The sequence below is a fragment of the Agelaius tricolor genome, unplaced genomic scaffold (genome assembly GCF_023055355.1).
Source record: "Agelaius tricolor isolate 1412-34295 unplaced genomic scaffold, bAgeTri1.0.p SCAF_3, whole genome shotgun sequence".
NCBI lineage: Eukaryota > Metazoa > Chordata > Aves > Passeriformes > Icteridae > Agelaius > Agelaius tricolor.
In genome coordinates this window covers 37457099-37470170 of record NW_027269263.1, presented here as the reverse complement: position 1 = coordinate 37470170, position 13072 = coordinate 37457099, and the positions used below count along the sequence as shown (strand labels likewise).

Sequence of the window (13072 nt, the reverse complement as noted above, 5' to 3'; positions counted from 1 at the left end):
TCTTTTCTTATCCCATTGCTACTGTTGCCTCACTATACATAACAGGGCTGCCAGTCTTACAAGCAAGCTTCCTTCTTTGTACAAATGCTTTCACTGAAAAATTAAGAAATGAGTCCTTTCTGATGGCAAACACAGTTACAAAAAAGATCAAAGGTAAATAAATTGAAGGCATGTTTGCATGGCTTCATTCTTAAAATCAGTATCTCCAATATGTATAGTATTCTGTAATTTACAAGGCAGATAAGCATAGTAATCCTTGTATTATGCTTGGAAAATATTTCTGTAGCATGGAAGAATTGTCTCATGCTTTGTACATGATTGCAAGACAGAAAAGAACTTCAAGTTAAGAAGATTAATAAAAAGACTAAGAATGAATAGCTTCAAACACTCTTCATTTCAAATTAATTCAATTTTGAAAACTGAGTACCCTCTTTCTGTCATGTAATGCCTATAAATCACAGAGTCTCACCAAATTGCATTTTAAAATATTTATGCTTTATAGCTGATTAATCCAAATGTTTGGAATATGCTATGAGTGTGTCTGCTAATTAGCAATATGCTGGCTTGCTCTGTCTTTTGCACTGAAATGAAAGCTTGAGGATTTGCATCTCTTTTTCCAACTCCTGCTAACAAGCTCCCAGAGAAGAATCTCAGCTACCGCATGTGCTACTCAAACAAACAAACAAACAAACAAACAAAAACCCAAACAAAACAAAAAATAGCCCAGAAAAACTCCTATTTAGTTCTCATCTCATCTACAAGACACTTTTATAGACCTACCCTTCCATGATCTGGTTTTTAATTGTTGAAGAAGTTCAGCCCCTATTTTTGGAAATGTTTCCATCCCAACTAGCAGCATGTGAAAAGTATTTTAACCACTTGTCTCCTATAAGAGACCTAGTTTCTCTCCAGGCTCCCAGAGAGGCAAGGGCAAATGAGTACTCACATTGCTGGTCTGGAAGACCTCATTTGAGGGTACTCCATTGTCCTCCAAGGGTGGAGTTGTTTCCCAGTTTCCTGAGCCTGGTTGGTTTCCTAGAGTTTGCTAATCTGAGGCAGGATTTGAGGAGTTCTCTGCCTGCTGCCAGCCCAGCAGTGGGGTAAGCCCTGCCTGTACCCTCCTCCTGGGCTCAGGAGGAAGGACACCAGTGCAAGTGAAACACTGAGTTCCTTCACTCCCTCGTGTCCTTGCCTTCAGCAGGACTTAAAAACTGTAACAGAAAGATACACACAGGAACTCAATCATGTGTGTAAATGCAGAGTTACTCTTGCCAAACCAGAGTGCCTTTCCAGGGGGAGCTGGAGTGTGCTGAGGTGGCTTCTGGGGTCTGGTTCATGCTCCCTGTTTTCCCTACACTCAAGGAAACCTGGCCTCCCCACACAGGCCAAAAGGTACATGGACTTTGAGGCACACAGAGTTTGTTTCTGTTTTTTGCATGAACCTGACATCTCTGGTGGAAAAAGGCCATTTTTCAACAAAGTTCAAATCTGGGCTTTTTCCACTAAACCATTATGTTGCTTTAACTTTCCATTTAAACACTTGTGAAGAAAATATGACCAGAACCACTGAGTCATCTTTTGTGCTCATGCTGAAAACTGTCATTGATGGCCTCTGGTGCAAACCATTTTACACTGATTATTTTCTCAAAATTGTTATAATTGAGTAGTTTCTTAGGGAAACAGGACTTCATATGCAGTATGTGGCAGACATACCTAACATGCCACCATCCTTTTCCTTTTTTTTCCTTTTTACTCCACACAATATTACTAAGAATTTTAGGTATTACCCTGACTTCCCCCCCACCTCATCTTAACTCTTTGTGTAAATAATATCTTTCTATGTTGTACATTGACCTTAGGATTGTATTATCTGAGTTTCTTGAGAGTTTTGCCTAATTAGGAATTTTCTCACAAATCTACCTTTAAGGACAAAGGAGATGGAAAGGTTCAGCATGCACAGATGGGACACACAGAGAGATTAGATACAGAGATTTTTCCCTCTTTGTAAGGCCAGAGATATCATCTGGGTGTGAGGAAGTAAATTGATCTCTAGGCTAATTTTGGTTTTGGTCTTCCTTGTGACACAACTAACAAAGGCACCCAGCTGGCAGAAGCTTAGCAATATGAGCCCCTTGGTTAGTGATAGCATCATCAACTCCATCCAAAACAATATGATGCTATTAGATGACAATATTTTGTAGTTGCCCTTAAAGAAAGTAAAATCCTGAGCTAGTAACATGGGCGTGTCTGCAGAGATCTCTCAGAAAAACCTATAGCACCTGTAGACAGCTGTCTGCAGGACATGTGTACCAATTTGAGCTAGCTGTCTACCTGCCATTAAAAAAATTAATAAATAGTTTTATCTATACATCAATGGAGATAAGGGCAGTGTTCTTGATATCCCCTATATGATGACTCCCTGGTCTCCAGAAAATAGTTTTGTATTGGCCACAAAAAAATTCAGTCTTGCTCACATGCATTGTAAGTACATTCATGCAGATGAATTCCACCTTTGTGTCCTCCAGCTTAAAATGCCTATATATTGAGGCACTCGAGTAATAAATTTGGAAAGAAATGAGATTTTGTTGTTTAATTACACTATGCCTTACACTGTGATCTGTGAGACAGAAGAACAAGCACTAATGATATATCTTAGGTATAAAGAGAGAGTCAAAATGGGATTTTTCATGGTTCTTTGGATCATCTCATCTCAGTACAGCATATTTAAAATATAGTTTTTCAGGGGAATTGCCATAATAGATGAAACAAAACCCAACATCCAAACAAACAACAAAACAACACAAAGATAGAACTCTCTCCTCATTTTTCATATTCTATTCAATTTACTAACTCATTATTCCCAAACTTATCCCTTTAATAAAGAACATTTGTAACCATATATCACAATTTAGGATTCTTGATCCTCTGATCATCAGCTTCATGGTGAACTAGGTTATCAGAGATATATAACTAATTCTCTGCTCTTTTCTGTTGAAAAAGACAAGTACAATTTGGTTTGAGAAATAAGGTTATATATAGTTGCAAAAATGTATCTTTTGCTTTTTTTACTATTTACTGCCTATAATTCCTTGTTGCCCTGACTGCCCTCACAATGTTTGGAGTATTGGAGATAATGGGACCACATCAGGAATGAAATCCACCTGAATGCCAAAGTGTCTTACTGAACTCAATCCTTAGCTCTATGTCCCTGTGTGTAACACTTGGAAGCCACTCCTCTGCTCCCATGGAAACCCTGAAATGTCTCACATTTAGGAAATAAAATGGTGGCTGTTTAATAATGTTTGCTTCTTCTCTGGAAGAGGATTATTCAGATTAATTGTGCAGAAAATTAGTCTGATGATTTGATTCTTTTTTTTTTTTTTTTTCATCTCAGCCAACAATAAAGTGAATTGATTGTTTTCTGTGGTTTCCTCTGAGGTGACTGGCACATAAAGTATTTCAGAGGGTGCATTTGTCTGTGCCTACCTTAGTCTGCAGACTTCTTACTCTGCATAGCTCTGCCTGCTTTACACAGAGCCAGGACAGAGCATTGGCTATCCTAATTTTTGTTTTTGTTACACTATTTTGTACAGTTATTACTCCTATTTAGAAAAACATTTAAGCAGCACCTAAGCAAGTTTCTCCTTTTGATAATAATGCTACAAAGTTACATACTCCCTAGTCCTCTGGGTTCTTTATCTACTGCTTCTCACTTCCACGTAATCTTCAACCAAGATCTTTCTAAAATACTAGGAAGACTGTTGCCTTTTAGCTTGAAGATTTAGTCAACTATTATGGAATTTATCCTGACTATCACTTCTTCCCAAAAAGGGGAACGATATTTAGGCTTTTTCGTTTCTCCTCCCTGAAAACTCTGTGTCTGTTCATATTTCCCACAGGACACATTTGTTTTGGGGCAGCCAAGGCCCTACAAGTCACATGTTGAATGCTTAACCTGGAGAGGTCATTTTCCTTTTTTTGAACATAGCCTTGTAGCCATCTCAGCAGAAATACTTAGATTTGTAAGGAGCTTCATGCAGTTACAGTTCCAGGAGAAGAGGGGTTCTTTTTCTAAATACATAAAACATATTTTAAAACTGAAAAATGGAAAGCATATTGATATTTTCAAATAACCTGTGAGATCAGATGTTTTATTTGCTCTCTGAGTCATCAGTTCATCTCTCTCCCAATATTCACTGTGGGTTTTTTATTTTATAAGATCCACATTCCTCCCTCCCGAAGCACTTTGAAATTAATGTGCTTTAATGACAACCCTGTCTGCTGCTGCCCCTGTGATCCCTGTCCCCATTCTTGCTGCCATCATTACCAGGGTCAGGAGAGACTATGGCAGGGGCAATCACAGCAGTAATAGTGGAAGAGGCTGAGGCAGTCACTGCCAGTCTCTGATGACCTGTTCCACATCTTCCAGAATGGGCTTTGTGCCCAGGAGAGCCAGTGACAATTTTGCCATATTTTGCTACAAAGGTGTAAAAGCTAATGACACACCAGCAGGCTGCATTGCCAATGCTTTGCTTGAAAAGGAATATTGAGCTTGTACACAGTACTTCTTAGCCATGTGTCCTGTAAGAATTTATGGAGAAAGATGATCATCATTACCCTGAACTGAGGATTAGTAACTTGGGCACCTTTTGCTTGCAGAGCACTGAGAAAGGGCTGTATTCCAAAGCCTTCTCTTCCATCCACACCCCTGGAAAAACAAATGTTCGAAATAGGAAAAAATACTGGGATTGTGCAAAAGATTCTTCCTTTATTGGAATAAATCTCACCCATATCCAACAACATCTTGATCCACCTAGAACTAGAGAGGCTTGCCAGTCTTCTCACCCTAGAGCTGAAGAGGGAGCTTTGCACTCCTGATGATGCCTCACAGCCTTGCTTTTCAGCAATTAAGTAACCCAATGGACTGTATCAAGAATTCAACTGAAAACATCCTTATGGAGAACTAAGGCCAATTTGCATGTAAACTGTTACTCTAACCAAGTTTATATGAAGGCATGGCAAATTACTGAGCAGCTGTGCCAAAATAGTGATACAGTGTTAATTAACACTGAACTGGATCAGGGCTTTCTGCAGGACCAGTCCTGGGAGAGGCAGACCCGTGCTGGCTGGCTCTAACAAAGCTCAGCAGGAACTAGTTGTGGTTGCTGTTTGCTTGCTTTTAACTGCACAAACCATTCTGCATGACTTACCAGCTGAACCTGCTCTCTTGTGAGGGACTGTCACCAGAACCAGTCAGGACTGCTCCCCATAGAGCAGTTGTGATCTAGTCCTGGACCTTGAAACGGGTCCATTTACTTATCCTATAATTCCTTTACCCAAGTAGCAAGTGATACATTTTCCAGTAAATCCCATTCCTAAAGAAAAACATAGAAAACTAGCTTGCAAGAGTAACTACAGCTAGTGTCTTTCTGCTTCCTCAGTCTTCCATGTACACAAGGCACTGAAACTTGTGCAGACACTTTTCTAGAAGAGGACACTGTATTTAATTAGCCCTTTTTGTTGGTGGGGAACTCCGTCTCAGAGAACTCTGAAAGTGGTTTTTTTTTTCTTTATGCAACAAGTCACTTATTCCAGCAGTAGCTCTACTGTAAGGCCTGAGTTCACTTTGCTCAGCTGATCACCAGTATCTGCCCTAGGACAACATCCAGCTCTGCAGGGCCTTTCCTTCTTCTGCCCTGCTTTCCATGTGCCTGAGCTGGAAAGGAGCACGCATGCACTTCAGCAAGGTTCTTCAATCTGGACAATTTGGAATTGGCTATAAGATTTTGTGCAGACAAAACCTTTGTCTTTGAAGTACTGAGCACAAATGAATTTGTGTCTTCTTGTAGATTTTGGTGTTGATAATACAGGGGGGAAAACCCAACCTTTTTTGGGTTTTGGTTTGTTTTTTGGTTTTTTTCCTGAGCCAACAATATGTTTGCCTGCAAACTCAAAAAGAAATAAATGAAAAGAAGCTTTTTGGCAACTTAGTTTCTTATATGAATGAAAAAAATCCTTTCTGTCTTCTGTATCATCTCCACCTTTGCTATCTAATTGAATTTAAAATGCAGTAATTCTAGTAACACCAGTACAGAGTACAGGTTCTTCAAACATGTTCAAAACATTCAATCATGTTTTATGTTAGAAGATGAGTATTTAAAACAAAAATATCAAAATAACTCCTCTAGAACATTAATAAGTGCTCACTCACATGTTTTAACAATAGTAGTAGCATGTAGTGGAAAGCTGATTGGATGTTCCTTCTTTGCTTGTGTCCTTCATTCACTACGTATAATAGAAAAACATTTTAGTTTTGTTCACTCCTTAAAGCTTTTCATGGACACAACTTATTATATGAAGACATTTTGAATTTTGTAAAATATATTTAGTAATACCAAATACATTTCTTGCCCTCCAAAATCTAGACAAGCAAAAAACCCAAAATGCTTTGGATCAAATAAATATGCAGGTTTATTAGAGCAAGTTTCCATTTTAAATTTGCAATGGTTTCACAATTTTTTGTTTCCTTCTGTTTCCATTACGGCATCCTCATGATAACCCAAAGTAGCTGTTAAAAAAATATATCCACAGATGAACAATTAAAAAATATTGGTTGTATCTTCCAACATTACAATTATGTGAAAAAGTCAGTATTTACAAAAAAAGTCTGGAAATCAAATATTGACAAATTGTGTTGTTGTCAGTTTAATTGCAGAAGCTACAGGACACTCATAGGGGAAATTTATGCTCACAAGCCCCAAGTGTAAGCCTAGATTTTGTAATGTATTTGAAAAAAACCTAAATTTATACTTTGAATCTGTTTGGTTTAATACGTATACTGGTCATTACCCAGTTCATTTTTATTTTCAACAATATTCTACATACATTTTTTCATTATATTTTCTGTTTGAATGTAAAGTGTAATAGAAAAAACATTCAATTATGCAAACATGAAAATTCTGTTAGTACAGCTAATTGGTTTTTAATACATATTTCATGTACAAAGAAAGCAGTAGCACAAAGAGAAAACTAGCAAAGGATAGTGTACTTAACTTGAAACACTTGCAGTTTCAGTAACTGTGAATTACCTACTTGCAAAATATACACAGTACACATAATGTGCACAAACACACACACAACATCACTGCATGCTGGTTTTTTTGATTAAAATATAGCTTCAGGTTCACAAACCTTCGTCCAGAGTTGGTGAGAGCTGTAGTCACATTTGTATATTAAAGGTGGTCAAAAAAAATAGTCTGTTAAATGTAAGCCATTCCACCACACTGTCCTCTGGCTTCTCGTGCTCTGAACAACAGCAAACACAAGGAAAGAGAACGGAGCCGAGATTTTCTTTAGTGACAAAAAAAAAAGAATCTTTTAGGCATAATGTTCCCTATTCTTTGCCCAAAATAATCAATTGGGAGCTTCTGGAGTGGTTTAAGATGATCTTATTCTGCACCTAACTCCATTAATTTCTGCTACCATTATTGAGGCAGGCATGGGCACCATCCTCGGTGAAAGCCACATGCAATCTCCTCAAGCAATTAGAAAAGCGATCTTGTTTGTTAGGTTTTGTTGAGAAAGAAAGAAAGCAAGCTGCTGCTGAGCTTCCTCCTTGCATGCACGTTCTGCAGCCACACTGGAGTCCCCGTGCTCCAGCAGCCAGCTGGGACTGTGTCAGCAGTCCTGCAGGGGGCCAGGGGAGCTCCTGGATTTCAGGATCCAGCAAGCTCAGGAAAACAGAGCAGACAGGTAGATGTACTTCTCTAAGAGATTCTCAAGACTTAAAAACTCAGCAAAACTTACTCAAGGAGCTTCAAAACCCAACCTCAATACGAGACAGGCTCCAAGGAAAGATGTAATAGGATTGTTTACCATATAAATGAACTACAGTCAATTTAGCATGCATTGTGTTGAAAACAAGCACACCTTGAATGCTTTGTAATTACCAAATGTGATGACTTTTTATTGCAATTTACAAAATTTTTATATATTCCCAGAAGACTTCTAAGTTTGATTTTCAGATCTGTGTCTTGAAATGCACTGGTTCTGCAGCTCTTACCAAATGACTACACTCTTCTGAGCTCGTGAGGCTATTTGCTTGACAACCTAGCAATGTAGGACATCCTAGACTTCCTAGTGAATTAAAAAAGAAAAGATGGCATTCCTACCAATAAAGCAAGTGGTTCTGGTATTCATTATAAGTTTTCTTGGTGTGACTGTTTGTAACAGTGCTGAGCTAGTCATAGCGTATCATACTTATTTATCAATATATTTTTAAAGTTAGTTTAAAAAAATGAAAGTAGGTGCAACAACAAACACACACACGCACAAATATGCTGTATAATTTCCATCAGCATTAAAGGAAGAGGAAATGTCACCCTAAAAATGAAACCCCACAATACACATAGAGACATCGACAGCACTAAAAGATTTGCCTTCAAAAGGACTGTTGAATTTCAGTGTCTGAGAACTGCTAGACCTTCACAAGATGAAGCATCACAAGCAACTGAATTCCAGCAGCTCAGAGTCTGTCTAACTCTATTCCTTATCTGGACAGCCAAGAGTTTTTCCCAACTCCTTTCTGGTAATGTTTAAGACTAAACTGTAATCTTGCTCAAATTGTCTTCTTTCCCTGTGACTTCATCAGACAATCATGAGAAGTTTTATGCATTAACACTAGAGTGGAGTTAGCCCAATACATGAAAACTCCATTGTTTTGACTGTTTTAAACAGCAAGCAACAATGCATTTAGCATTTTAGGAACAGACAAAAATTAAAATAAATTCTATTTAAAAAAATAACTGCTTTATTGTTGCCACACCTTTCTGATCAGTTGCCCTAATCTTAAAAAACTTTCAGAAAATAATTTACATACTGCAGCATAGCTTATGAAGCAAGGGGGCACTTTTTGTCTCATGGCCATTTTAGTCATTCCTTGGTACCATGATGGTGGCCTGGATTGGCATAAAGTGCCATTCCACAACCTTCCCAAGCACTGTGACAGGACTGCAAGCCCTGCCTGCCCTGAGGCCTGTCTCATGTTGGGATGGGGATGAAGCTGGTTGATTTGGAGTGGGGCATCTCCCTCCATGTGTTTAGGCTGTGGGTTGGGCTTCTGTTGTTGGTGAAAGAAGTCTGTCGCCTGCTGTTGCTGTTTGAATCTTCTTTACTCAGCGTTTGCTTTATTTTTTGGCAGCAAGGGAAGCTCTGTAGGCAGTCTTGGAGGAGGTGCCCACTGAAGAACATGTAGATCCATGGGTTACAGCAACTGTTCAGGCTGGCCAGCAGAGCCGTAACAGTAGTTGCAGTGTTTTCAGAATCTGGGGAAGGGGGGAGAAAGATGTTTAATCATCAAAAAAACATTTGCACCATTCAGTCGATTGCTTCATTAACCATTGGATTTATTTCCCTGAATATTCGAGTTCTAAATGTTGAGCTACAGCATTTTAACCAGATAATGAGAACATAATCAGTAAAGATCTTATTTATGTAAGGCTGCCATTAAAGTCAATGAGGATTTCTCTGAACTGACTTCAAAAAGCTGTGACAGATTAAGTTATGGGGTAATCCATCCAAAATAATGATTTAGTCACATTTCCACTGATGTGTATCCATGTGTTGATAAGCTCCTGCTTTAAATACTGAAAGGTTTTTTCCAGACCCTGGGAGACAATGGTAAAATTTCCACTGCTTTCAATAACACTGAATTTTGTTGCATATATTTGCATGCTGAAAAGTATTGAATGCTCAGCTAACTACTGGATTGTTTGTTAAATCTGGATTTTAGAGGTTGAACAAATTTTACTTAAGGGAAAAATAGAACTTGGCACTATGGCATGAAAAAACTATGGTGTTCTACCTTCAATAACTAGTTAATAGTTAGATCAAATACTCTAAATATGTATTTAGTCTAATCAATTATAAGTGACTTTTTTTTGTAACTATTGGATCTTCAAAAAAGTATAATTACTGTATTATGCAGTTCCATTTATTTAAAGAATCTCTTCAAACACATCTATCAAATAAATACCCATCTGTTAAATTAGATTTAATTTCCTTTGAAGTAAAAAAAAAAATCTGTTTACTGCAAGCCTTTATTTCTCTACAGAGATCTGCATTATAGGCTTGACTTCAGTCCCATATTAGAGGTAATCAACACTCTTACTACAGTAAGTGATCATCTGGGGATTTTTTAAAAAATCGAGAAATTATGGATTCCAACATTTTGATTTGCTGCTCTCTCATTATGAGGAAACAGAATATCTTTCACTATGCTGCCTATCATTACCTATGTAATAGCTTTTAAACTCACCAATTTTTTTCAGACATATTTAACAGCGGCACACGTATCTCCAAAGTCTAAATTGCCACTGATTCGTGAAAATCGGTGACTTGACTAATGGAGCTCTCAGAGGTGACTGCCTTGCTGAGAGGAAGGGTTCAGGGTGTGCTCAACCCTATTATTTAACAGCAGCTACGGGAGAGAAGACGTAATAAGTTCTCTCTTCATGTAACTGCTCCGACGTGTGTGTGTGAACACTTCTCAACAATACTCAACATTTCTAAAGTTTTCTTATCCGCAGCTTCAAACGGACGAAAATGCTGCTGCTTCAAATTACGGCAGCAAACGCTCCGGTTTCCATCCGCTCCTTTTGCGGCTGCCGCAGCAGCCCCTCCGGGCCGGGCCGGGCCGGGCCGAGCGCCGCGGCCGCCGCCGCTCCCGGGGCCGCCCGTCCGGGACTACGAGCGGTGCCGGCGGGGCGGCCCCGAGGGCAGCGGCTGCCCAGGGCTTCTCTTCTCCCCCACAGCGGCGCTCGGCCGCTACTCCCCGGCGGGAGAGGGACCCGTGCGGGGCCGGGAGGGCGCTCCGCGGTCCCGTTCTCCGCTTCCGCGCCCTTTCCCCACGCTGCGCCCCGGGACAGCCGGCTGCGCTCCAACGCGTGCGGGGCTGCCGCTGGGGACACGCGGCGGCGTCACCTACCAACCCAGGGGAAGCGCTGGTCCCACACGGACCACATCTGGATGGTGAAGAAGGGCGCCCAGCAAACGACGTACACCGAGACGATGACGAAGGTCATCTTGACGGTGCGGATCTTGGCGCGGGAGATGGTTTTGACGTTGCTGACACAAGGGGCAAGCAGCAGCCCCCGTCGCGGGCCACCATCATCACCTGCCCGGCGACCGCCACCCGCTGCTGCCGCTTCCCCCGGGCGCGTCTTGCCCCGCACGTTGCGCCAGATGCGGTAGCAGATGAAGCCGTAGCAGATGATGAGGATGAGGACAGGCGCGATGAAGATGCCGCCGGTGATCCAAGTGATGTAGGCGCGGGGCCCCCAGGGCATAATGAAGTGCGCCCAGCAGTCGTAGACCTGCGAGCCGCGCTCCACTTCGCTGAGGGAGAAGATGAAGTACTGCGGGGTGCTGAGCAGCAGGCTGAGCGCCCAGGCCGCCGCGATCATCCCGTACGAGCGCTTGGTGGGCTGCTGCAGCGTCTTCAGCGGGTGGCAGACAGCGATGTAGCGGTCGGCGGTCATGGCCACCAGCATGTACGCCGAGGCGAACATGCCGAAGACCTGCAGGTGCTTGACGACGCGGCAGAGCCCGTCGGGGCCGTGGAAGCGGTGGGTCACCTCCCAGCAGAGCTGGGGCAGCACCTGGAAGAAGGCGACCACCAGGTCGGCCAGGCTGAGGTGGCGGATGAAGAGGTGCATGCGGGACGCCTTGCGCGGCGTGCGCCGCAGGGCCAGCAGCACGCTGCCGTTCCCCACCACCGCCACGGCGAAGGTGACGGCCAGCACCGCGATCTCCAGCTTCGCCAGCTCCTCGTCCCGCCCGAAGGGGTCCCAGCCGCCCAGGCTGCCGTTCAGCGACCCCGACCACGCCTCGGGACTGGGGCTGCTGCCGCCGCCGGGCTCCGCCGCCCGCCACCGGCTGCCATTCCCGGGTGAGGGCACAGCCCGGGGGGAGCCGGCGCCGCCGGCGAGGCGCATGGAGGGGCTGCGCGGTGGGGCCCGGCCCGGCCCGGCCCCCGCACCTCCGCTCGCCCGCCTTTCCCCTCCGGCGCCCGGAGCGCCGGGCCAGGTGCCTTTATCCCCCCGGCCGCGGGAGGCGAGGCGAGGCGAGGGGGAGCTCCGGTGGCAGTGGCTGCCCAGCCCTGACGCCAGCCCCCTCCTTCCCCCGGCAGCCACCGCCCGCCCGCCCCGCCACGGGAGCGGGGCCGCTCCGCCCCAAAGCGCTGCGCCCAGCGGGAGCGGGCACCGGCAGCGCCAAGGGCTGCTCGGGCCGGAACGGTGCTCCTCGCGGTCAGGTAAAGCAGCACTTATAACTGCGAGTAAAACTGCCGTAATCATGCAGAGCAAATGGAGGTCTGTCAGCATCAGCCTGCACCCCGATCTGCCTTCTAGCCAAGGCAAAGTGACTTGTCGGTAAGAGGTGCTGGTTTGGTCCTGAGAGAGTGCACCTGGGCCTTTGGCATTTCACTGGGATCAACCCCAGAGATGTAAATTATTAGAAAAAATAGCAACCTAATGTCTCTGAATGTTTCAGGACTTCATCTCGGACCATAAATGTCATCCAAGCCTTAGCATAGGTCTAAACCACACGTTTCTGCAAGTACAAGCAAAATCTCCACATCTGCTGGAGAGTTTCTGGCAGTGAGCCTTTAAAATTCTTGTTTTAAGCACGGTTTAGATGAAGAGTGTTCTTGCTCTTGAAAGAATGAATGAACTTGGTGAAAATTTTGGTCCCATTGTCATGAGTGTGGATTATATCCTGATTTCACTGGTACCTGAATTTGACCCTTCATTTAGCAACTCCCTCCTTCAGTCACACAAAAATGCATAAGATCACAGCAAAGAAATACTGTGTTAGATACCAGCCCTACTGTGTTTTTCAATAAAACTCCCTATGTCTCCTCATAGAATTAAATTCTGTTACAAAAAATATGTGATTTTACAGGGAGAAGAAAAAATGGGAAAGAATGAACGATTGTCTTACTTCTTTAATTAAAAAGATATTTTCAAATTTTTTTACTCCAGAAGAGTTTTAAAGTTTAAAATACAAGGTGATA

General features: G+C 42.8%; 1 protein-coding gene across 1 annotated transcript; it reads right to left on the bottom strand.

The window, feature by feature from the left end:
• Nucleotides 1-6447: 6447 nt before the first annotated feature.
• On the bottom strand, nucleotides 6448-12540 carry AVPR1A (arginine vasopressin receptor 1A). Its single transcript, XM_071423519.1, has 2 exons — nucleotides 10985-12540; nucleotides 6448-9323 (listed from the first exon to the last, which is right to left on the bottom strand). The coding sequence occupies exons 1-2, from the start codon at nucleotides 12378-12380 to the stop codon at nucleotides 9040-9042; spliced, it is 1680 nt and encodes a 559-aa protein (XP_071279620.1). The 5' UTR covers nucleotides 12381-12540; the 3' UTR covers nucleotides 6448-9039.
• Between the last annotated feature and the right edge of the window lie 532 nt (nucleotides 12541-13072).